Here is a 27492-nt window from a genome sequence, read left to right on the forward strand (position 1 = left end):
GTGTCTAGTCGGACAAACTTTGATGTACGGGAATACTGGAACCGGGGAAGTTTTAATTGTGGAACAGGTTAAAAACTTGCAACATCAGACTACCGAAAACGTTCCATGTATTTTGTCGGACAGAACTTCCAATTGATTTGTTACCATTTCATTAAACTCTTATGCAAAAATCAGACTGCGTACCAGTCTACTTTTATTCTCTTAATATTTTTACTTAAAAAAAGTGTACTACAATCATCTCGCTAAACTTAATATAACTGTTTTCGAGATAAACCCATTTTAAATCTGCGATATAACATAATTTTTTGCATAATATTGTAGTTAAATCCGAAAAATCAACTTAAAACCATAATAATAATTGTGCCAATTCTCATTTATGTCATTTATATTTTTGGAGATTTTTATGGTTTATAAGTTATTTTTCGAGTTTAGCGAGACGAATGTAGTATATATTTTTTAAGTAATAATATTAAGAGAATAAAAGTTTTGATTCGAAAAGTATATGTAATGTAGAGTTCCCTCAGCGATGTGATATAATATTATTACAGTATAGCTCCCCGTGCATGACAAGCTTATGGAGGTAGCCCATATAGCCTAGGCTATAATATTATTAAAAAAATCACTTAGATGGGACAATGGCTTTAGGAAATTCGAGACATCAAAAATGGCCCATTTTTAAGGTGGTGCGTTAATTTCTTGGAGAAATGTAATTATAATTTAATGTAAATAATCTAATATCCAATAATTGTAAATTAATATAAGATGTAATATAAGTTCCTTAAAAAATATATTTTTTATTTCCCACAATACATTCTCCACAGGTATAAATATCGTCTCTAGACGTCCACCGAACGTCCTCCCAGGACGTTAGATGGATGATCGGCAGCAATACATTGGACCAAACTGGGACGTCCTATGAAGGCCCAATTGACGTCCACCGAACGTCCCTTCGGACGTTAGGTGGACCCCCATTGGGCGTTTGGCAACGTGGAATTTGGACCAAAATTGGACGTCCTGTTAAGGTCCAATTCACGTCCCCTAAGACGTCCGATTAAGATCCAATTTACTCCGATTAAGGTCCAATTTACGTCCAATTAAGGTCCCATTTACGTCCGATTAAGGTCCAATTTACGTCCGATTAAAGTCCAATTTACGTCCGATTAAGGTTCAATTTACGTCCGATTAAGGTCCAATTTACGTCCGATTAAGGTTCAATTTACGTCCGATTAAGGTCCAATTTACGTCCGATTAGGGTCCAATTTACGTCCCCTAGGACGTCCGATTAAGGTCCAATTTACGTCCGATTAAGATCCAATATATGTCCCCTCGGACATTAGATGGACGTCCAATGGACGTTCGGTAGCGCGACATTTGGACCAAAATAGGACGTATAAAGGACGTTCCTCGGACGAAAACGGACGTCCAATGGACGTCCCTAAAGTCCGTGAAGGACGTCCATTGGACGTCCTTGTGCTATTAGGGTAGGTACCTACCTATAATTCTGGTGATTTTTTAAATCCTCTATTGTTAAGAGAATTTACACCTTTAGCCAAAGTTTTACGATTTTCTAACGGAAATTAACAAGTTATTTTAAATACGCACCAATTATCGATGTTAAAAGGAGTTTTTCAAGTTATAAAAATATTTTGTCTGATCAAAGAATATGTTTCCTCGTAAAGAATTTGGAAAAACACATTGTAGTGAATTATAATCGAAGATATATTTATAGTGATATTGTTGTTTTATTTTAAATAGGTAACTATTGGTAGCAGTTTTTGTAAAAACTGTGAATAAATTGCATATATAAAAAATGATTTTATTTGAAAAATAATAAATAAGATTACTAAATAAGACAGAAAATTTGTGGTTTCCCGAAATGCGCATTTTTTGAATTTTTGTGCATATCTTGCGCATATTTCGTAATTTTTTACCGCATATATATGCGAATATTTCATCAAAATTGATCGCATATAAATCCGCTCCCTAGTCATTGTATTCTGTTGGCTGATTCCAATGATTTGACCCGCCGTACGACACGTTGGGACCAATGGGAGTGAAGATACGTAACTAATACCTATCAAGAGGTTTACTCAAACTTCTTTTCTGTACTTATACCTACCACTCGGTATAAGTACAAAAAAGAAGTTTGTGTAAACCTTTGCACAACTGTGTAAATACTAAAGAAAAATCTAAAATATTAAAAAAAATAGTGGAATCCGTTAATCTGTTCTCGAAAAAATTAGCTATGAAAATGAGCATAATTTTCTATATCCCTAACTTTTGACGAGCAGTTTAGCTTAAATGGGGAAAAGCGGTAAGCTTAGACCAAACACCAGTAGGAGGCATTCAATTAATTGAGGAAAAAAATTAAATGGATAACAATATTCATTTCAGTTATAGAAAAGGCATTGCCCCGCTAGAATGGTTGAAATCACAAGTAACAATTAATAGTCCTACAAAAAAGACAGGCGCTTGAAAGTGATAAGACCATTGAACAATAAGCCTGCGAACTGCCTTTTAAACACATTCTTAAAAATAATCCATAACACAATTAAAAAAAGGTTTGTTAAGAAATTCTTTTATAGACTTCAGAAATTCAACAACTTCTCCTGATTATGTTTAAAAAACGTACGGAATGCACTAAATGAAAAAAAGAAGAAAAAGATTTATCATACCCTTATACTCTAATATATTCTTACGTTGAATATTTGATGCTTCCCTGTAGAGTATAAACGGACAGTTGTGTTTTTCCCGTGAGCTGCCTTGTTTAGTCTTCTTTGTCGTTCTATTCGTTAAATCCTATCCTCTCAAGTCACAGCGTCAGAAAGCAGTGGGTATATGCAGTGAACGGGAGGCCTATGTCGAGCAGTGAACGTTGGGGCCCTTTCGCGTTTATCATATGTAGAGAAGTCGCTTGTCAAAAACTGGACGTATGTAATCGTATTCTATTTGTTAAATACTCTCACCTAATATGTCATACCATGTGTGTTAATCCATTTTATTTCTACAATTTTAAAGTGTTATTACATGCCGTCATTTTCATTTGTCTACACCATCTTATTCTGCCAGTTAAATCCCATCATTTCAGACGCTGTACGTCACGATTGAACCAATAGAACCGTAGATACAAGACTAAGGCCCTTTTGACATGATGCTGTAATTGATTTTCATACGTCATTGTATTATATTAGTCAAATCCAGTTATTTTAGGTGCTGTACGCCACGATTGGACCAATAGGAGCGAAGATACGTAAATAAGGCCCTTTTGACATATTGCTGTATTTGATTTTTCTGTGTCATTGTATTCTGTTCATTAAACCCTACCATTTGAGCTGCTGTACGTCACAATTGGACCAATAGGACTAGATATACATAACTAGGGCCCTTTTGACTTGTTGCTGTATTTGATTTTTCTGTGTCATTGTATTTTATTTGTCAAGTCCTATTATTTGAGATGCCGTACGTCACGATTGGTCTTATAGGACCGAAGATACGCGACTAAGGCCCTTTTGACATGAGGTTGTATTTGATTTTTCTCTCATTGTATTCTGTTTGTCAAATCCTATCATTTGAGGTGCTATACATCACGATTGGACCAACAGGACCGAAGATACATAACTAAGGCCCTTTTGACATATTGCTTGTTTGATTTTTCTGTGTCATTGTCTTCTATGATGTCTAAGGCATATCTCTGATATGCCCTATTTTTAAATTGGTCCTAGTCCTTAGTCCTAGGTTTTCACCCACAAGCTTTTATTTGACACCTCATTTGTCATTCTACCCGGTATAATGGCGGAGGAGTTATATTGGCGGTCGTACGGACCGACAGAAAGAGTACCCAGCTCAAATATCTCACCTTTAGTACCATCCTTGGATTATAAGCTTTCATTTGACACCTCATTTATTATTATAGCTGGTATAATGATAGATGAGTTACATTCGCGGTCGGACGGACCCACCGACAGACCGCCTAGGTCAAATATCTCACCTTTAGTACCATCCTTGTATTACCAGCTTACATTTGACACCTTATTTGTCATTCTACCTGGTATAATGACGGAGAAGTTATATTCGCGGTCGTACGGACCGACAGAAAGATTGTCTAGGCCAAATATCTCACTTTTAGTACCATCCTTGGATTATAAGCTTTCATTTGACACCTTATTTATCATTCTACTTGGTATAAAGACGCAGAAGTTATAGTCGCGGTCGTACGGACCGGCGGAAAGACAGCTTAGGTCAAATCGCTCACCTGTAGTACCATCATTGGATTATCAGCTTTCATTTGACACATCATTTGTCATTCTACTTGGTATAAAGACGCAGAAGTTATAGTCGCGGTCGTACGGACCGGCGGAAAGACAGCCTAGGTCAAATCGCTCACCTGTAGTAGTATCATTGGATTATCAGCTTTCATTTGACACCTCATTTGTCATTCTACCTGGTATAACGACGGAGGGGTTATATGCGCGGTCGTACGGACCGACAGAAAGACAGCCTGGGTCAAATATCTCACCTTTAGTACCATCCTTGGAATATAAGCTTTCATTTGACACCTCATTTGTCATTCTACCTGGTATAATGACGGAGAAGTTATATTCGCGGTCGTACGGACCGACAGAAAGATTGCCTAGGCCAAATATCTCACCTTTAGTACCATCCTTGGATTATAAGCTTTAATTTGACACCTCATTTATCATTCTACCTGGTATAATGATTGAGGAGTTATACTCGCGGTCGGACGGACCGACGGACAGACCATGTAGGTCAAATATCTCACCTTTAGTACCATCCTTGGAATATCAGCCTTCATTTGACACCTCATTTCTCATTCTACATGGTATAATGACGGAGGAGTTATATTCCCGGTCGTACGGACCGTCGGAAAGACAGCCTAGGTCAAATATCTCACCTTTATTACCATCCTTGGAATATAAGCTTTCATTTGACACCTCATTTGTCATTCTACCTGGTATAATAATGGAGGAGTTATATTGGCGGTCGGAGGGACCGGCGCACAGATCGCCTAAGTTAAATATCTCACCTTTAGTACCATCCTTGTATTATAAGCTTTCTTTTGACACCTCATTTGTCATTCTACCTGGTATAATGACGGAGGAGTTATATTCGCGGTCGGAGGGACCGACGGAAAGACAGCCTAGGTCAAATATCTCACCTTTAGTACCATCCTAGGATTATCAGCTTTCATTTGACACCTCATTTGTCATTCTACCTGGTATAATGACGGATAAGTTATATTCGCGGTCGGAGGGACCGAGTCACAGACCGCCTAAGTCAAATATCTCAACTTTAGTACCATCCTTGTATTATAAGCTTTCTTTTGACACCTCATTTGTCATTCTACCTGGTATAATGACGGAGGAGTTATATTTGCGGTCGGAGGGACCGACGGAAAAACAGCCTAGGTCAAATATCTCACCGTCAGTACCATCCTTGGATTATATGCTTTCATTTGACACCTCATTTGTCATTCTACCTGGTATAATGATGGAGGAGTTATATTCGCGGTCGTAAAGACCGACGGACAGACCGCCAAGGTCAAATATCTCACCTTTAGTACGATCCTTGGATTATCAGCTTTCATTTGATACCTCATTTGTCATTCTAGCTGGTATATTGACGGAGGAGTTGTGGTTACAGACAGACGGACAGACGGACGTGGATAATACAAAGTTTTCACATTTTTTCAAAATTGGGTGAAAACAATAAAACATGATGCCAGACTGATTTCTTTATGAAAATAATATATACATTCTCAAATTGTCTATTTTTCGTTGTGAATAATATTGTATTCAACAGTGATGCCAAATTTCTGATGCCAAAATGATTGATAATGAAAGTGGGATATACGTTTTCATGTATATAACGGCAGCGACAAAACGGTAAAACACTGAACTAAATGTATATAATATTTTCACTGTACGATCATTTTGGACTCCAACATTTTATGGAATAAACTTATATAACTTAGTAAGAGGTAAACAAGGAAAGCTGATATATTAAAGTAACATCAAGGAATCAAATCTCTAACTACCGAGCTGATTAGACTTCTGGTAGCAAGTACAGGAATAAAGTTATTAAGGTAGTGTAAAGTGGCATCGATATACAGATGCCACTTTGCAAGACGATGCCAAATCGATGGTAAATGCATAATGTATCGATGCCAAATTGATAGTAGGATGTATATATATATATATATATATATATATATATATATATATATATATATATATAACACCGGTTTATAGTGTCCTGCGCCTTCCGGTTCCTATTCTTCAGCCGCGTCGATCTGTCCAATCTCCTGGTCGGAGATCTCTCTCAGACATGGCTTTCTGGATTCCACTTATCCAGGTTGTTTTCGGTCTTCCCCTTTTCCTTCTTTCTGGGGGTTGCCATCCCATTATTAACTTTCGGAGTCGATGTTCCTCCATTCTTTGTACATGACCATACCAACAAAGTTGTTTTTGTTGGACTTCTTTAATTATGTTTGTTTTTCTATCCATAAGATCTCGCACCCCTTCATTCGTTATATGTGAGAGTCTGGAGATGCAGGCCGATCTTCGCAAGAAGTCCATTTCCAGTGCGAGCAACTTCTGTTCTGTGCGCTTATTCAGTTGCCAGGTTTCACATCCATACAATACTACGCTTTTAAAGATGCTATTATAAGGGTGTGTTTTCTTTTCTTTTGTTATGGTTTTTGACCAAAGTAGTGAGTTCAAAGCTCCTATTACCTTCTTTCCTTTCATAATTCGTTCCTCTATTTCGAATTCTGTCCTTCCACTTTGTTGGATTCTCGTTCCAAGGTATACATAATCAGAGCTTGGCTCGATAACCATATCATCCTCTAGTTGTAACTCACTTTTCTGTCCTCCTATACACATATATTTTTATTTTTTCATATTAACGTATAGGCCCCATTTTTTGTATTCTCGAAACAGCCGGTTTGTCATAAATATTAGATCAGCTTTATCCTGGGCAATCACCACCTGATCATCAGCAAGATGCAGTGTGTATATGTATAGTGTTGAGTCATCGTTTAGCTGTATCCCCATTTCAGAACATGATTTGCGCCACTTATTCAAGACCTCATTTATATAGATTTTAAACAGTGTTGGCGATAAGCTGCATCCCTGTCGTAGTCCCTTATTTAACATGAAGCTATTGGATAATCTGCTGTTGATTTTTATGTTTGCTTGGATATTGTTATAGAATTGTTAATTGTTGCGCTGCTTTTATTAAAGTTATATTAATAGGGGATTTTTCCAGGACTTGCCATAATTTGCCATTCTTTTAGTTTATACCTACTTTATTCAATTTTGTGGATATCAAAGGAAATAATTCGCTAAGATTATTATCAATGATAATTTATCATGGTAAATGACATATCGTGAAATGCAATTTTAGATTTCCCTTGTCGAGTATTTCGCCACTCTGGTATGCTTTATTTTTCCAACTTAAAAAGCTCAGAGGACAAATAATTTGGAATTTTATCTCCTGAATTATTTGACGTTCGAATCGTAGATGGTGCTAGTAGCATCTTTGGTAATTATTTTGATAATTATATCAAAAGGATGAAAGGATTTTATTTCAGTTCAGTGCCTCTACCCAGGTGCTCCGATGAGGAAACGGTTATTTCGAAATACGTATAAGCACATAGTAGAGGCTCTGTACTGTAATCCAGTCTGAACCATCTTTTCTTTTAGTTTACATTTATTATGATTTTTGTATCTTTGGATTTGTCTTCGATGGGAATATAATAACTAGTACTAAAATAAGATGAAAAGAAAATTAAAAATTTGCTTATAAAATCTGACGTTTCTCATCAAGGGAAAGTAACTGCGGGAAGGCTACAGTTCATAAAAACTTACGTGTTAACGTTATTTTTAATTTTTGGCATTTCTTAAGTAATAAAATTAGTTTAATATTTAAATAAAAATACAACTAAACTGTTTAAAATATATCTATTTCGTTGAAATCATAATAATAGAAGTATAACTTCTTACGTGCGTATAAAGTACACACGACATGTTCTTTTTTTTTTTCTTAATAAAGTAACCAATATTTTTTCAATTTTGCGAAAAAGGACACCGCACGCATCTTATGGAAAATATAATGTCACTCAACTGAAATAAAATTTACAGTATAACAGATTTGACTGCAACCCTCAAGGTCACTTGCACCGCATAAAAGAACGTCTGTCGTCTCTTCTCCTCGCGGTTGTAGATAAATCGGTCTTACTATACATGAATAGATTGCTCTTGAAATTACACTAATTTAATATCATTGCGCTAACTCTTCATTTTGAATAAGAGCGTAAATTGATAAATATTACTCTAAAATCAAACGGGAATGTACGTCTGTCAAAGAGAGAAAAAGTATTTTGTAACTCGCTTACTCCATAAATCTTTCTGAGTTATTAAGGCAGAGGCTTTCTCTTATCTTGTCCTATTATTATTGATAATAAAGTAGGTATAATTTGGTCAGTTGTACTGCCTCTAATCGGCTTAAGCTAATGGTGGGTAGCCTGTTTTCAATAACCGATAGACTAGTATTATTATTTATAAATGACATTTTTATGAACTTTAAAAATGCGATTTCGATAAACTTTTGTTACAATTAACCCCCTAATTAAGCAGAATTCAAAGTTGGCGCAATAGTATAAAATGATTGAAATTTCGAGGTCAATCTATTCATGTAAATTTTATTTCATTTGAGGACATTATATTTTCCAAAAGATGTGTGCGGTGTCCTTTAATTACTTATGAAGTTTAGTAAATATTTCGCGTATAGTCCAGAAAGCCACTGCACATCCGCTAGGAAAAATATTCCTATTCGGATTTTTTGCACAATCTTTTTGCATGTTGCCAGGTCCAAAAATGGGCCAAAATTTTTTGAAACGTTTTTTTTTTAGCTTTTGCCCAAAATTCTTTTTTTGCATCGAACAAAGTTTTTTAGGGTTTTTGGATCATTTCAAACAGAAAAGGTCTTTAGTGACTTTTCTCTAAAGTTGATAGTTTTTGACATATAAGCGATTAAAAATGTAAAAATTGCGCAATCGGCCATTTTTAACCCTCAAAAACTATGTGAAAAACTTAAAATTTCGATGTTGCCAAGGTAAGAAGATATTCTTTGAACATCCCAACATTGATGAAATCCCGAAGAGTATTTTGCAATATAATATCGAAAATCGTTGCATGTATATTGTAACATGCGTAATAGTCGGAGAGATAAAAGCGGATTTTGTGCGTGATAAGTAATATGGAAAAACTATAGGGGACATGTTGAATTAGTTGTGTACATGACTTTCCCTAACGGCCGGAAACCAGAGTGTGGGACGAGGATAGTTATAAGGGGTCAAAGTCGCGGTTTTTATTATTTTTTTGTGACAGTCATGATCGAGATAGTGCACCAAAATTTGGGAATAAGTAGGTCATAACGTAACTAAGTAAAATCTTTAGGGGCGGAACGCTGCGTGGCCGACAAAAAGGTGGGGGTAGGGGTGAATATAAAAAATATAAAGGGTTTTTTGCGACGTTCGTGATTGAGATAGTGCACCAAAATTTGGGATTAAGTAGACCATGACATAACTAAGTAAAATCCCCAGAGCCGTAAACCAGAGTGGGGGACGAGGGTAGTTATAAGGGGTCAAATTCGCGGTTTTTGTTATTTTTTTTGTGATCCTCATTATCGAGACAGTGCACCAAAATTTGGGAATAAGTAGGTCATGACGTAACTAAGTAAAATCTTCAGGTGTGGCACGCTGCGTGGCCGACAAAGGGGTGGGGCAGGGGTGAATATAAAAAATATAAGGGGTTTTTTGCGACGTTCGTGATTGAGATAGTGCACCAAATTTTGGGAACAAGTAGAACATAACATAACTAACTAAAATCCCCAGAACCGGATACCAGAGTGGGGGACGAGGGTAGTTATAAGGGGTCAAAATCGGGGATTTTATTATTTTTTTTGTGACGCTCATGATCGAGATAGTGCACCAAAATTTGGTAATACGTAGGTCATGACGTAAATAAGTAAAATCTCCACGGGCGGAACGCTGCGTGGGCAATAAAGTGGTGGGGTAGGGGTGAATATAAAAATTATAAGGGATTTTTGGTGACGTTAGTGATCGAGATAGTGAACCAAAATTTGGGAGTAAGTAGATCATAACGTAACTAAGCAAACTTTCCAGGGGCGTAAACCAGAGTTGGGGATGAGGATAGTTTTAAGGGGTCAAATTTTCAGTTTGTATAATTTTTTTGTGACGCAGCACGGCATTAGTCCCCCACGCAGCGTTCCGCCCCTGGAGATTTTACTTAGTATTGTCGTGATCTACTTATTCCCAAATTTTGGTGCACTATCTCGATCACGAACGGCAAAAAAACCTCTTATATTTTTATACTCACCTCTGCCTACCACCCCTTTGTACCCCAAGCAGCGTTCCGCCCTGGAGATTTTACTTAGTTACGTCATGACCTACGTACTCCCAAATTTTGGTGCACTATCTCCTCATGAGCGTCACAAAAAAAAATAATAAAAACCGTGACTTTTACCCTTTATAACTACCCTCATCCCCCACTCTGCTTTCCGGCTCTGAGGATTTTACTTAGTTATGTCATGGTCTACTTATTCTTAAATTTTGGTGCACTGTCTCAATCACGAACGTCGGAAAAAACCCTTATATTTATTATATTCACACCTGCCCCACCCTTTTGTCGGCCACGCAGCGTTCCACCCCTGGAGATTTTATTTAGTTACCTCATGACCTACTTATTCCCAAATTTTGGTGCACTATCTCGATCATGAGCGTCACAAAAAAAATAATAAAAACCGCGACTTTGACCCCTTATAACTACCCTCGTCCCCCACTCTGGTTTCCGGCTCTGGGGATTTTACTTAGTTATATCATGGTCTACGTATTCCCAAATTTTGGTGCACTATCTCAATCACGAACGTCGCAAAAACCCTTTATATTTATTATATATTAAAATATTTAAATTGTAAAAATTATGGTGAAAATAGATAAAACACCTTCAAAATATCATGAAAATTCTCATAGAAAACGAAGTCCCGCCAGAAGAATCCCATCGGAAGTTTTCACAATCCTTTGTTGAATTGTATTAGAGATTTTTGTAGGTCCGGTAAACAAAATTTAACGTAACTGAATTAGTGAGAAGAGGAGCCCAAATTTAAAGACAGATGAGCGAACAAGAATGAACAAGACTATATTCGATTCCTTTTTGTAAACTTTAAGATAAATTCATGTTGTTTTTATAATCTAAATTTAACCCTCACGCGCAAGTTGTAGTCCACGTGACTAACAACTTCAGTGAGAATTGGGTTTATTTATTATGTACTAGGTTGCTACAAATAAACTCTATTATTATTATTATTATATTCACCCCTACCCCCACCCCTTTGTCAGCCACGCTGCGTTTCGCCCCTAGAGATTTTACTTAATTACGTCATGACCTACTTATTCCCAAATTTTGGTGCACTATCGCGATCATGAGCATCACAAAAAAATAATAAAAACCGCGACTTTGACCCCTTATAACTACCCTCGTCCCCCACTCTGGTTTCCGGCCGTTGGGGAAAGTCATGTACACAACTAGTTCAACATATCCCCGTATACTTTTTAATATTACGGATTTTGTCACGCACAAAATCCGCTCGCAGCTCTAAGGGCCGGTTGTTCGAACGCTAATCAACAATGATCACTATCAAATATTTAATTACTGTCACCAAAACTGTCAATGTCAACTTTTATTGGGTTGCTGAAAACATAATTGATTATAATTATGAGATTAGGTAATCAATTAACATAACAATTATTAACATAATTAATTAAGTAATTTCATAATTGTAATTCAGCAACCCAAACAAAGTAGACATTGACAGTTGGTGACAGTAATTAAATATTTGATAATGATCATTGTTGATTAGCGTTCGAACAACCGGCCCTTAGACTATAAATGTCTCTGGAGTTTTACTGTTTTTTATTTCTCATAATTAAGTATTTTTAATTTCATTTTTACTTATTAACTTTACCTACTTACTCTTCGTTATCAATCGTAAATTTTTATGAACTCCCTTTAACTTGAACGAAAGTGTTTAAAATATTGCTAAAAGGGCAAGTACTACTCTGTTAAATCAATTCGTACAGATTAGAAAACAATGCGGTTCGTCTGTATCAACTAATTATGATAATTTCCTTATACAATTTTTATTTAACACGTTATAATATATAATAATATCCCCAATAAATTTTTCTACAGTGGTTGGTTAATTGCTATTAAAAATGGACAAAAAACGTGTCATTAATTTTGGAGCTGGTCCAGCAAAATTACCCAGAGAGGTAAGGCACTTTTTATTTTTATCATAATTCATAATTTACAGTTTGTTGTTAGTATGATCATTTCGAGGTCACTCGTAAGCATACCATTGTTCGTGCAAATTATAGGTACTAAATCATCAGTTTTATAGTTTTGCATAATTTTGGGTCATTTATGAATTACCAGTGTAGAAAAATAAATCTTTGAGCTTATTGATTAATAAGTTTAGATGATGTTTTGAGAACATACTAAATCTTGTGGCAACAAATAACTAGCGATAGCGATATGAGATATGAGTTGCCTACATTTGGGGGTCCGTGAGATACGATTGACAGGACAGACTACAGACCCAGGAGGCAGTGCCGGATTTAATACCAATTTTCCGCCCTACGCTTGTAGTACCTACGTTCTTTAACGGTAAAATATTGAAAACCCTCTAAATTTTAAAGAACCGCTTGGATTCACGTGAAATTTGGCATACGTATAGTAGTAGTCCTGTCGCCAGGGTGGGTACAACGGCCTCCTTCATTCAGATGGACTTACCCAAGTTTTTTTATGGATTTTGACCCGTAAAACACCAATTTTTTGGGTAATAGTTAATCCGGATGTCAATAAGATTGTTATAGACAAACATAGGCGTAACCAGGGGGGTTTGGGGGTTATAACCCCCCCCCACCGTTGGGATGTACTTTGAGCTCTATACGCTTAACACCATACCCTCTAGAGACCTTCCAGTAGTTGTAACCCCCCTTAGTTTAGGGCCTTGTAACCCTCTTAAGGGCCATCCGGGTTACGCCGTTGTAAACAGAGAACTTGAGGAATTACATAACAGCGATTTCTCGCAAAACAAAACTTTTTTTTGTATTTTTTGGGTCATTCTAAGCAAAAAATGTTCCTACAAGTTTTTTCGTAGGATGCATAGTTTTCGAGATAACCGCTATTGAAATTTCAAAAAATCGAAAAATTGCAATTTTTGAACCCGAATAACTTTTGATTTAAAAATAAAATAGCAATTGTGCTTACCGTATTTGAAAGTTTAAGTCAAATTATATCGGCTTTGATTATGTGCATTGCTAAAAATTTATTTTTTTATTGTTAAACAAAGCTATAAACACATAGTGTTTCTCGTGCCTAATACATGCGTTTTAATGCATGCTACGTAGATATTGTCTCGCTTGCACTTGTACCTACTCTACATACTCGTTCGATTTTAAATGAGAAATCATTGAAAACATCACTCACGCACTATAGGGGAGTGCAATTAGAACGAAAACATGCATTGTTTCGGAAAAATTTAAACAAGCTAATATTTTTCTAAAACCTTTTTTGATAGTTTCAGGGCCGCCGCTACCATGTGTGCAAAGTGTGCATCGCACACGGGCGGCCAACAATAGGGGCGGCCAAAAGCAGGCCACTTATAATAATACTTTTTTTTTAACGAAAATAAATTCAAATAATTAAATAGGAATGATTCAGAAAATTCTGTAAACTATTATTATTATTACCTGATAATACTAAAATGCGTTCTTTTTTCATCCTAATGTAAACAAAAATATGAGAACATATTATTTATTGTATACACTGCCCTTTTGCAAGTATAGTTAGTCATAAAACAGTTCCGGGAATATTTTTTCATTCAAATCGGCTGGCGGCTTTCGGACTTTTAGATATTTTTCTCGTCCCCGTGTGGAGGCGGGCCGCTCAAATAGAATACCTCCACAGCTTCTCCTGCTCATCGTAAAAGGCAACAAATGGGAGCAGCTATCCGCTCTCCTCTAGCCAAGCTCCCAACGTGTCTCTGTGTGATAATTAACACTCCCAACTATCATACGACACCCACCCCTACCCATCATAGGTACACGTCCCGATACCCAAACCTATACTCGAGGAGAAAACCTCTGAAACCAGTGGAGGAAACCACTGAAAACAAACGGATATGCATAGGGATGACTGCTATGTATCATCCTAATATACCGCCACCCAAACCTCAAGACGTAACACCATCATGCCGAAGGGGTGATGGCCCAGGGGTAACATAGTGGGTTACAAGCAATGTCTAAGGGAGATGGCGAACCCGAGTGGAAAATAGCCTTGGAGGGGCAAGGGCGCACTGCCTCACTGAACCGATCAGCAGACCCAACTCGTGGGAAGACAAATGGGACAAAAAGAAACAATAATAAAGGCGGAAAAGAGAGCAGTGGGGGCGAAAGAGAAAACAAAAGAGGGAGGGAAAAGGGAAGGGGCGAAAGTCGAGCGGAGAAAAGCTGGAGGCGAGAAGTGGAAGAAAAGGAATAAATCGGATCTAGAACCAGTGCAATCAAAAGCAATGGAAAAGACGGAGAAGATAAGAGGGAAAAGGGAAGGAAGAGAGAAACAGCAAACCAAGAGAGAGGAAGAAAGAAAGAGAACAGAAAGAGAAAAAGAGGGAGAAGAGAACAGACAGAGAGATTTTATTTATTATTTTATTTCATTTAATAAAAATAATACCTAGGTGAAAATAGTTTCTATCCTTGTGGAATCGGTACTCACCGGAAGGACAGCAGACGTTCAGATACAATTAGTGTCTCTTTGGAAAGACAATGAACTCGGATTTTCAAAATAACAAGACATTTACTCAACATATTACTTCTGCACATTTCTTTAAATACTAGTAAGGTACATTTTTCTAAAGTGTTGAAATTGGAAGAGGGCGTCAAATATTAAGTTGCACACGGGCGGCCTACACCTTAGCGGCGGCCCTGGATAGTTTATATACATGTTAAAGTAAAAAGTTCTACTCTCAGATTTGGCCGCTAATTGTTTATTAATTGTTTAAACAATAACAATTGTTTTGTATAAAAATTTTAAAAATATCGTTGAATTTATCATTTTAATTCGATCAAATATGTTTGTATTTTGTCGCCATTTTGAATGCCGCCTTTTTTGTGAAAAGCAAAACTTGAGATGGCCTCATATCTAAATTTAAACCTTTGTATGTGTAGTAAATGTGGTCCAAATTATATGCTTCTACCATTAAACGCACAATTTTTCTGATAATATTTGCACGAATCTGCCACACATAGGTACATGTGAAGATAAGTTATGCATTTATTACATGGTAATTAACATAACTAAAAAGTTCAAAATATTTCCTAATACTAGGTGTTTATAGCTTTGTTTAATAATAAAAAAATAAATTTTTAGCAATGCACATAATCAAAACCGATATAATTTGACTTAAACTTTCAAATAAGGTAAGCAGAATTGCTATTTTATTTTTAAATCAAAAGTTATTCGGGTTCAAAAATTGCAACTTTTCGATTTTACTTTATCGTACTATATACGTAGTATAGTATAATAGATAAAGTTATAGGATCGTGCAAAAAATTTTTTTTCAGATTTCACTTTTTTTTACGTTTTGAGTCCCCCTGAGTCTAAAAAGCAAATAAAAAAACATGTCGGAAGTATGTACGTACGTATGTACGTACGTACGTATGTACGTACGTATGTCGCCACCGCCCAGCAAAAACTACCGGACCGATTTCAATGAAATTCGGTATGAGTAAGTTTAAGAGAATTTTGTCGAGAAACTATGCTTTTAAAAAAAATCTCTCAAAGGGGGGCCGAAATAGGGGGGTTATTTAGGGTCCATTTTTGCAAATTTTGACCGAAACGAATGAAATTTAACTCAAAGTTAGCTCATTGATAGGTTAATCTAAATACGAAATTTGACATTTCCAAATTCAAAATGGCGGCCAAAATGGCCGACTGCCCACCCGACACATTTCTCTACCTATCTAAAAACTTGTTTAAGATAAGTTTAATTTGAAAAAGTCGTTATATAGCCTAAAGATGGGGCTCTAAGAGGAAGATTATTATTTTTCAGAAAAAGTTATGGGTTGCCTATATTTAAGGGGTCAAAATTTGACATAATTTTGAACTAGATTTTCTCAAAAATAGCTCCAAGGAATTTGTTTATTTTTTGATGTAGTTTTGATATCCTCTAGGTAAATGGAATGACATCAGCCAGATTTCTTAATTCCCCATAAGAGGGGAGTTATGAATTTTTTATAAAAAAATATTCGGCTGCCCGTAACTTCCTTTGTAATAGAAACTAAAATCTGAAATTTTGCAGATATACATGATACTTTATTATCTATTATAACAATGAATTTTACCCAAAATATGGCTTCCGGTTGAAACGGAAATGAAAAAAAAATCTTAATTTTTTTAGATACGCCCTGTATATTTTTACATATTTTGAAAGAATCCAAAATTACCTTTCCAATGACATAAAACTCGTTGCTGTAGCTCAAAAACTCGAAAAGTTACAGTAAATAGAAATTTTGCTATAATCTTGTGTGTGTTCTCTCTCACGCGATGATAGCAGAGCATTATTCTAGGGCAGTGAATGAGGGTGCTTGGCTCCGAATTCCATCCTACTACATCGATGTACTTGATATTTTCACAGAAGGTAGGGAATTGCTCAAGAAACAAAATCTACCCTATATACTATGGCGCTTTTTATCTTGGGGCGGTTCCCACCCCTTCAAGGGGGTGAAAAATTTGTTGGTCAAAATAACGAAAGTGGCTAGAAAACCTATTTCTAAGCAAAAACTGGTCTATACTTTTTTTTTGAGAACTCGATACTTTTTGAGTTATGCGTAGTTGAAAATTGGCCATTTTCATTGAAAAATTACACCTTTTCGGACGGTTTTTTGTGAATACCTTAAAAACTATACATCGAACTAAAAACACTGTATAAAACATTTTTTTAGATTATAAATAATAAAGAGATTCGTTCCTTCGTAAATGTTCTGTTAATAATACAAAAAGATATATGGTAGGTGAAAAAGAGTTTGCTTTTTTGGTGCATGCTCAAATTGGTGTATTCAAGTTGAAATAACAGAGGAACGGTAGGTTTTAGGTGTGTAATGCTATCAACTCCTTTTGTAGTGTTTGAAAAGGCCTTTAAAACGAGCACCGTTAGATCGACGCTGTCAAGCCAAAACGGCATAAACGACAATAAATTGATTTTTCAAGAAAGCCAAAAAACTGATTATTTTTATTTTTACCAATTCTGCTTATCTGCACAGTGACTCAAAAAAATTGGTGATTTTTTTTTCAAATTTTAATATTTTATGAACATTAATGTGGCTGAAAATACTGTCTGAAATAAATTAAAAACTAGAAAATGGCGCTTATGTCCAATCAAGATATAACATTGGTGAATATGCCAAACGTACCTCTGGCGTTTGTGTCGATCGCATCGTTGTAAGGTTAGCCAATATGGCGCTTAAAAGGGATAGTTTAAACATATTGTACAAATCTCATTGTTGTCTAATTACTTCAAAGATAATACAGTAACATTTTCGAAAGCAATCAAAGATAAATCTAGTTAAAATTGAAAAACCATCTTAATTGATTCTTTGCATTTTTGCATAAAATTTGATTTTTGAGCATGTTCCACCAATTTTAAATAGAAATAAACATCATATTTAGATTCAGCGACCTCGAAAACATAAAGAATCATCAAAATTTGTCATTCACCTTAAAGTTGATTTTCGTGGTCGGTATAACATCATTTTAGGGGTTGCTGCCGCTTGCCTAACACTAGGTGTGCGATTTTTAAAGTCATATAACTTTTTTCCTATTACATATTTTGACTGGAAATTTTTCAGAAAACTTCTTCATCACTTATATTTTAATACTGTATTGGTTAAAATTATAAGCTAAAAACTTCGTCGCTCAACTTTTTTAATTAAACATGAAACTAACGAAATCTGACGACAAAATGTTTAAAAATTAATAACTCCTTTTTGAATTCGTTTAAACACTTTAGACAAAGCTCGTTGGTATCTAAATACTTAAAAAATGACACAGTAAAATTTTCAAAAGTAAATATTTACAGCGACCAAAGATACAGTGAGGTAAAGTTGAAAAATCATCAAAATTGATTTTTTGAATTTTTACATGAAATTTGATTTTTGAACATGTTCCACCAATTCTAGATAAAAATAAACTTCATATTCGGATTCAGCTACCTCGAAAATATAAAGAATTATAAAAATTTGCCATTCATCTCCCATGGTCGCTTTTTCGATTTCTAAGCCTCAAATTAGGAGTGTGCCGTTCGCCGCCGTGTAAGTGAGCTATGGAGTGACGTCAGAATTACGCCTCTTTTCGCTTTGACAAGTTGTTGCTAAATCAGTTTTAAGCGTACCCTAATTATTAATTGTAATTCTATATTTTTTATAGATTAATAATATAATTTGTGTGTTAATTTTAATTGATTTCATATTTTTAGTTTTGATTTGATTTTGTTCTAGTGTTACTTTTAGGTGATATTATTCTAGGTATATAAGGTAAGAAATACTTAAATTTTTAAAATATGTTAAACAATGTTGTTTTGAAGCTATTTTCTTGTGGCATTTTTGTAACTAACTATTTTTAATGGGAAATAAGCCACAATTTTACTAAAAAAATTATTTTATTAACGTCCAAATAGGATCCGATTTAACCGTCGAAACGTTAATAAAAACATTTTTTTAGTAAATTTGTGGCTTATTAGACAAGCCGAAAACGGCGGGTTCGTCGGAGAAAATATTCCCATGACATTTTTTGCATAATCACGTTCGTGAGACATTCCAGAATAAGGTTCAAGAAGTCGCCCAAGGGAAAAGTGGTCCAAATTAAAAAAAAAAAAAATTTTTAATCAAATTGCAAAAATTAATATTTTTGGCCCGGACAAATTTTGTTTAGATTTTTTGGACCATTCTGGATAAAAAAGATCTCTTATAATTTTTCTCTAAAGTTGATCGTTTTCGAGATATAATCAATTTAAAATTGAAAAAAACGAAAAATGGCGATTTTCAAGGCTTAATAACTCTATTAAAAGTTATTACTATGAAATCAGAAAGTGACTAAATCAAAGTTTAAAGCACCCCCTACAAGATCCTGGAGAAATTTTTGTCATTATTTTATTACTAAGCTGTTATTTTTAAGTAATAATAATGAGCGCCTGCACGTATCAGGTGCCCGTCTATAGTGAGTGCAAGAGAGATGCCATTCCGGTAGTGTATCTTACTCGCACTCACATTTACAGTTGCGTCAATGCGATCTTACGGCTTATTGTTAATGATTAAAAATAACAGCTTACTACTTAAATAATGACAAAAATTTCTCCAGCATCTTGTAGGGGGTGCTTTAAACTTTGATTTAGTCACTTTCTGATTTTCATAGTATTCTCCTTTTCATGAACATTTTTCAGTGCGTCACAAATTATAGAAAAAAAGGTAAGTCCGTGATAATACACATTTATGACATTTATTCTAACGTGACATTTTAGTTAAATCTGACAGTTGTCAAATTTTATTTTCAATTTGGAATAAAACCAAATCAATTGTGTCTATTGCATTTATAAAATGGTATTTTCTTTCATTTGTATAGTCTTATAAATTGTACAGATTATATTGATAATATTATTATTTTATTTAATAAATAATTCTTTTTTGATTATGGCGCCATCTATCGACAACTAGAATAATCACCGAACTAGAATAATTACCGAAGTATTCCCAGACGTGCCTTTTTTTCTGTCACATACAATTTAATGCGTTAGAGAGAAATCGAAAAACTGTGACGCACTGAAAGATGATCATGAGAAAAAGAATAATAACTTTTAACAGCGTTATTAAGCCTTGAAAATCGCCATTTTTAGTTTTTTTCATGTTTAAATTGTTTATGGTACATTCCATGTCAAATCACTCAGGCAAAAAATTTTGGATCTCCGATTTGTCTGAAAATTGGTATATAGCTTCTGAGGGACGTAAAAATACGATATTTAAGGTCAAAAAATCTTCTTCTTTTTTTTCTCAAAATTGTTATTTTATGCGATTTTACAGTGATTTGGTGTTTATTTAAACTTTGCATTTTCTGTCGTAAAGTATCAATGAAAAACATAATATTTTAATAGAAAGTACTCAAAAATGTCATTATATGGCATTATAACAAGTTATTTTGATTCAAAACAAGTTTTTGACCAAATTTTATAGTGTAAAAAACGTTAAAATACCGTTTTTTACATTTTCCTCCATTCCCAAAATACATCAGTCGGGATAGCATATAACCTTGAATGTCGAGCTGCCCAAAATTTTATTTTTCTGATCTTTAGGGGAGTCAATAGTAGCCTAAATTTAAAATTATGAATGAATTCCTCCGTTACGTTAGCCGCCATCTTGATTTTAAAGGAGAACCTGTTTTGCTCAATATCTCCGCCATTTTTTAACTTTTCGACAAAAATGGTAGGAACTGAAATTGTTCCAAATAAATTGTATTTACAATTATTACAACTTCTTTTAACAATTTTTGTCGTGAGGTCGATATTTTCGAGTTAATTGTACTTACAGTAGACGCCTATATTTTTGACTATAATATTGTATGTAACATTTTTGGTATTGTAATATAATTCAAATCCTTCTCACCACTTAAAGTCCTATGTTTTGTCTATCTGTGGACAAATTTTCAGCCAAATCGATTGTGATGTATTTTGGGAATGGAGAAAAATGTAACGGTATTTTAACGTTTTCTGCACTATAAAATTTAATCAAAAGCTTGTTTTGAATTAAAGTAACTTGCTATAATGCCATATAATGACATTTTTGAGTCCCTTCTATTAAAATATTATGTTTTCCATTGATACTTTACGATAGAAAATGCAAATTTGTATAAATAAACACCAAATCACTGTAAAATCGCATAAAATAACATTTTGAGAAAAAAAGAAGAAGAAGATTTTTTGACCTTAAATATCTTATTTTTACGTCCCGCAGAAGCTACATATCAATTTTCAGACAAATCGGAGGTCCGAAATTTTTTTTGCTCCAAAATTGAGTGATTTGAAATGGAATGACCCTTATACCTCGAAAACGATCAACTTTAGAGAAAAATTATAACAGATCTTATTTGTCCAGAATGGTCCAAAAAATCTAAACTAAATTTGTCCGGGCCAAAAATCCTGATTTTTGCAATTTGATTAAAAAAAATTATTAAAAAAAAATTTGGACCACTTTTCTCGTGGGCGACTTCTTGAACCTTATACAGCTTAGTAATAAAATAATGACAAAAATTTCTCCAGGATCTTGTAGGGGGTGCTGTAAACTTTGATTTAGTCACTTTCTGATTTTCATAGTAATAACTTTTAATAGAGTTATTAAGCCTTGAAAATCGTCATTTTTAGTTTTTTTTTTTTTCAATTTTAAATTGTTTATACCTCGAAAACGATCAACTTTAGAGAAAAATTATGGGAAATCTTTTTTGTCCAGAATGGTCCAAAACATCTAAACAAAATTTGTCAGGGCCAAAAATATTGATTTTTTCAATTTGTTTAAAAAAATTGTTAAAAAAAATTTGGACCACTTTTCCCGTGGGCGACTTCTTGAACCTTATACAGCTTAGTAATAAAATAATAACAAAAATTTCTCCAGGATCTTGTAGGGGGTGCTTTAAACTTTGATTTAGTCACTTTCTGATTTTCATAGCAATAACGTTTAACAGAGTTATTAAGCTTTGAAAATCGCCATTTTTCATTTTTTTCAATTTTAAATTGTTTATACCTCGAAAACGATCAACTTTAGAGAAAAATTATAAGAGATCTTTTTTAACCAGAATGATCCAATAAATCTAAACAAAATTTGTACGGGCCAAAAATATTGATTTTTAAAATTTGATGAAAAAAAAATTGTTAAAAAAAATTTGGATCACTTTTCCCGTGGGCGACTTCTTGAACCTTATTCTGGGATGTCTTACGAACGTGATTATGCAAAAAAAGTCATGGGAATATTTTCTCAGGCGAACCCGCCGTTTTCGCCTTGTCTATAATTTCCCATTAAAAATAGTTAATGATGTTAAAGAATTAATAGGTTTATGAATAGCGTTTTATAAATAATTATTTTATGTAGGTATGTATATAATTGCTAATTATTAAATTATACACATATTTCTTTGTGAAGAGTAAATAAACAGCTCGTCAAAAGTTAGGAAAATAAACAATTATGCTCATTTTCATATTTAGTTGATTTTTTCGTGAACAGATTACCGGATTCCGCTATTTTTTGAAGTAATATTTCTTTACGATCGAGAGTGAAATTTTATAAGAGCGCATGGGCACACAAACAGTATTATGTAGTTCGTTGATGGTTCGTTGCTAATCTTTTAAGTAATGTAGATATGTATCAGCGCAAATAAGTCATTAAAAGAATATGTTAGTAGGTATTCTTAGTAAATGTATTATTTATTATAATTTTTGTAACTTTGGATTTGTCTTCCTCGATAGTAAGATAATAAAATATCTATTATGTATAACATTTTTATACTTCATTTGATGTATTTGTCACCGTGATGTGTAATTATATTCGAGACGTCACTTACAAGGGGCTTGATAGCTTAGTTGGTAGAGCATTGGACCAGAGATCGAGAGGTCGCGGGTTCAAATCCAGGACAATTTATATTCTCGTTTTTTTATTTTTTATTTTTTGTTATTGTTTTAATAAAAATTTTTTGAAAGTGGTATATAAGAAAGTTAGTTTAATATTTAAATAAAATACAAATAACCTGTTAAGTATATTTGTTTCGTTGAAGGTAACTAGTACACTTTAGGAGACCAAAAATAATAATATTTTTCAATAATCTTTCTCTCACAACCTTTATTAAATATGAACATAAAAACTTTTACACATTAATATATAACTCTTAGAGAGTACAAAAAATATATATTTTTTCATTTATGCACGTACACTAATATTGTAGAGGGCGCAAAAGTTAAGGCCTCGAAAAACGATGGCAGACAGTTGGACAAATCTCAGGATTGGATATCCGTAATAAAAAAGTCTTACTGCTTTTGAAAAAGGAAATTTATTATTAATTGTCACTTACGTGACAATTTGCCACAATTTGACCAAACAATTAAAAATAAATATTCTTTAACCATGAAAAACTGAAGAAAAACAGGCGATCTTTTCACAAAAACTTTTCAAATTTCCGTTAAATATTTTCTTTGCGGAATTTTTCAATATCAGTGGTAAATTGTCACGTAAGATATTTTCCTTTTTCAAATGCAGTACGAGTTTTTTATTTCAGAGATCTCAATCCTGAGATTAACGATCCGCCATCGGAACTACTTTTTTTTCGAGACCTCGACTTTGGCGCCCTCTATAAAATATTAGTGTACGTGCATAAATGAAAATAGATATATTTTACTTTATCGTACTATATACGTAGTATAGTATAATATTACTTTATCGTACTATATACGTAGTATAGTATAATAGATAAAGTTATAGGATCGTGCAAAAAAAAATTTTTCAGATTTCACTTTTTTTCGACGTTTTGAGTCCCCCTGAGTCTAAAAAGCAAATAAAAAAAACATGTCGGAAGTATGTACGTACGTACGTACGTACGTATGTACGTACGTATGTCGCCACCGCCCAGCAAAAACTACTGGACCGATTTTGATGAAATTCGGTATGAGTAAGTTTAAGAGAATTTTGTCGAGAAACTAAGCTTTTAAAAAAAATCTCTTAAAGGGGCGCCGAAATAGGGGGGTTATTTAGGGCCCATTTTTGCAAATTTTGACAGAAATAAATGAAATTCAACTCAAAGTAAGCTCATCGATAGGTAAATAAAAGTACGGAATTTGACATTTCCAAATTCAAAATGGCGGCCAACATGGCCGACCGCCCCCCCGACACATTTCCCTATCTATCTAAAAAGTTTTTGAAGATAAGTTTAATTTGAAAAAGTCGTTATATAGCCTAAAGATGGGGCTATAAGAAAGATGTTATCGTTTTTCAGAAAAAGTTACGGGTTGCCTATATTTAAGGGGTCAAATTTTGACATAAATTTGAACTAGATTTTCTCAAAAATGGCTTCAAGGAATTTTTTATTTTTTGATATATTTTTGATATCCTATCAGTAAATTGAATGACATTAGTCATATATCTTAACTCCCCATAGGAGGGGAGTTATGAATTTTTTATAAAAAAATATTCGAGTGCCCGTAACTTCCTTCTTAATAGAAACTAAAATTTGAAATTTTGCAGACATATATGGTATTTTATTATCTATTATCACAATAGATTTTACCAAAAACATGGCTTCCGGTTGAACCGGAAATGAATAAAAAATCTTAATTTTTTTGATACGCCCTGTATATTTTAACACATTTTGAAAGAATGCAAAATTACCTTTCCAATGACATAAAATTTATTGCTGTAGCTCAAAAACTCGAAAAGTTACGGTAAATAGAAATTTTGCTATAATCTTATGTGTGTCCTCTCTCACGCGTTCATAGCAGAGCATTATTGTAGAGCAGTCAATGAGGGTATTTGGCTCCGAATTCCATCCTACTACATTGATGTACTTGATATTTTCACAGTAAGTAGGGAATAGCTCAAGAAACAAAATCTACCCTATATACTATGGCGCTTTTATCTTGGGGCGGTTCCCACTTCTTCAAGGGGGTGGAAAATTTGTTGGTCAAAATAAGCACGGAAGTGGCTGAAGAACCTATTTCTAAGCAAAAACTGGTCTATACTTTTTTTTGAGAACTCAATACTTTTTGAGTTATGCGTAGTTGAAAATTGGCCATTTTCATTGAAAAATGACACCTTTTCGGACGGATTTTTTGTGAATACCTTAAAAACTATGACTAAAAACTCTATATAAAACATTTTTTAGATTATAAATAATAAAGAGATTCGTTCCTTCGTAAATGTTCTATTTATAATACAAAAAGAGATATGGTAGGTGAAAATAGTTTGTTTTTTGGTGCATGCTCAAATTGGTGTATTCAACTTGAAATAACAGAGGAACGGTAGGTTTTAGGTGTATAATGCTACCAACACCTTTTGTAGTGTTTGAAAAGGCCTTTAAAACGAGCACCGTTAAATGTCGGTTACTTACAAACTAAGCGAGATATGGTGCAAAAAATATAATGACTAATGTACTTTAAGGAAAAATGAAAAGTATATACATTTAACTCCCCATCCACCATAATTTAAATGCATTGTTTTTCTTCTCAATACCTTTTAATATAGTGTTATTTCTACTTTCAAAAAGTTAAACGGGTTTAAAATGAATGGTTTTTTTAAAAAATGTGATCAAATTATAGAATGAATTTTTAAATTTTCTTAAAAATCTTCCTTTTTCTCCATGTAATTCGAAAATAAAAATATTTCACCCCTGAGAAGTGGTGGGAACTTCCCCCATGATAAAAGCGCCATAGTATATAGGATAGACTTTGAATTAGGAGATTGGGCTACTCCCAAAATTTCATTAAAATCCATGCAGTAGGATAGAATTTGGAGATAATATATTGTTCTTAATCTCGCGCATTGACTGGCGTAATCGAAATAGAATGAAATGCAAATATTGTAAACTATTAATTTCTCAGAAAAATGAACTAATTTGAAATGAAAGTATGACTATAATATTCTATTGATTTATGCAATAATCTACACATCTATAGTGTGTCCCCGAAATATGGCATCGAACATTTTCTCAAATGCAGGAATTAATGATGCGTAGAACCATAAAATACTTTTAAGTACAGTAGGTGTTTCTAAAATATCAAAATAACGAGTAACTTTGTTATTTTTATAGAATGCCAATATCTAGTACCATAACGATAATAGATCGGCACGATAAAGTTCTCGGGCGGCCCTTCCGTCCAGCGTTTTTTGAAATTTCAACAGCGGTTATCTCGAAAATTATGCATCCTAAGAAAAAACTTGTAGGAACATTTTTGCTTAGAATGACCCAAAAAATACAAAAAAAATGTTTTGTTTTGCGAGAAATCGCTGTTATGTAATTCCTTAAGTTCTTTGTTTATAACAATCTTATCGACATCAGGATCAACTGTTACCCAAAAAATTCGTGTTATACGGGTCAAAGTACATAAAAAAACTTGGGTAAGTCCATCTGAATAAAGGAGGCCGTTGTACCCCCCCTGGCGACAGGACTATAGCTAACATGTCAAAGAAAAACAGTGATAATGTGCCGATGTGTACTTTTGCTCTGGGGTGAGTTTCACCCCTTCTCGGGGGTGAAATAATATATGTTCAAAATAAGAAAATGGATAAACTGACTACTTTTAAACAACTTTTATTCTATAAATTTTTTTTATTAAGTTAATACTTACTTTTTGAGTTATTTGCGAGTTAATATTGTATGTTCATTTTTCAACCAACTAATCACGTTTTTAGACGGTTTTTCGCAAATAACTCAAAAAGTAAATATTTTGTCGAAAAAAATATTCTTAGCAAAAATATAGCCTGTAAAAAAGTGAAAAAAATGGTGTATAGGTCTCTAGATATAGCAAAAGCAGAGATGAAAAATAGGTTGATATTCGTCAAATTCCAAATCTAATAATTTAACGTGAAATAGCCAAAAATGTAGCACTCCTTGGGGAAAACTAATTACAACTTTTTTAAAGCGTTTAAAAAATATTTATTTTATTTTCTAAAAAAAATTCTAGCATCAAAAGTAAACGAGTTACGCTCAAAATAAGTTTGATCCCTTTTATTTTGGTAAAAAATCGGGAAGATTACCCCCTAATTAGCATATCAAATGAACTTAATCGTTAGCACTTCACAAGTTGATTTACTCGTGTACGTATTGTTTATTATGATTTGTAAGTTTGTTCAGTCCAAAGTCCTTATTTTTGAAAGTGATGTAGTTGAAAGTGCTTGAACGAGTCACAAATCGCGAGTGTATACATATTTTGAACAGCCATATCTTAACCAATTTTTGTCCTAAAGAAAATAAAAAAAAATAGAAAATATTCAGAAAAGCTAATCCGACTTTTTTTATCATTTGAGATTTTTGGTATTTCGAACAATATTTAAGTTATTTTGAAAAAAAAGCATTTTTTTTCAAAATTGAAAATTTAAAACATTTTACTTTAAAACCAATTTTTTTCAAAAATAAGCACTTTGAATCGATGAAACTTACAGATCATATAAACACAATACAAGTAAAGCAACTTGTGAAGAGGTAACGATTAATTTCATTTAAGTTGCTAATTAGGGGGTGATTTTCCCAATTTTTTTTTGCCAAAACAAAAGGACCCAACGTTGTATTGTGCGTAATTTACTTACATTTGATG

General features: G+C 33.8%; 2 protein-coding genes across 4 annotated transcripts in view; one reads left to right on the top strand and one right to left on the bottom strand.

Moving 5' to 3' along the window:
* The window catches only part of LOC114331115 (uncharacterized), a 276343-nt gene that overhangs the window by 174107 nt on the left and 74744 nt on the right, over positions 1-27492 (bottom strand). The gene's annotated exons all lie outside the window — the stretch shown is intronic.
* LOC114331118 (probable phosphoserine aminotransferase) overlaps positions 12186-27492 on the top strand; it is a 99855-nt gene continuing 84548 nt past the window's right edge. Inside the window, exon 1 of the mRNA XM_050649716.1 lies at positions 12186-12373. Within this exon, the coding sequence (XP_050505673.1) occupies positions 12317-12373 (57 nt within the window). The 5' untranslated portion in view covers positions 12186-12316. The remainder of the gene's footprint in view (positions 12374-27492) is intronic.

Source organism: Diabrotica virgifera, chromosome 4 (genome assembly GCF_917563875.1).
Source record: "Diabrotica virgifera virgifera chromosome 4, PGI_DIABVI_V3a".
Taxonomy (NCBI): Eukaryota; Metazoa; Arthropoda; class Insecta; order Coleoptera; family Chrysomelidae; genus Diabrotica; species Diabrotica virgifera.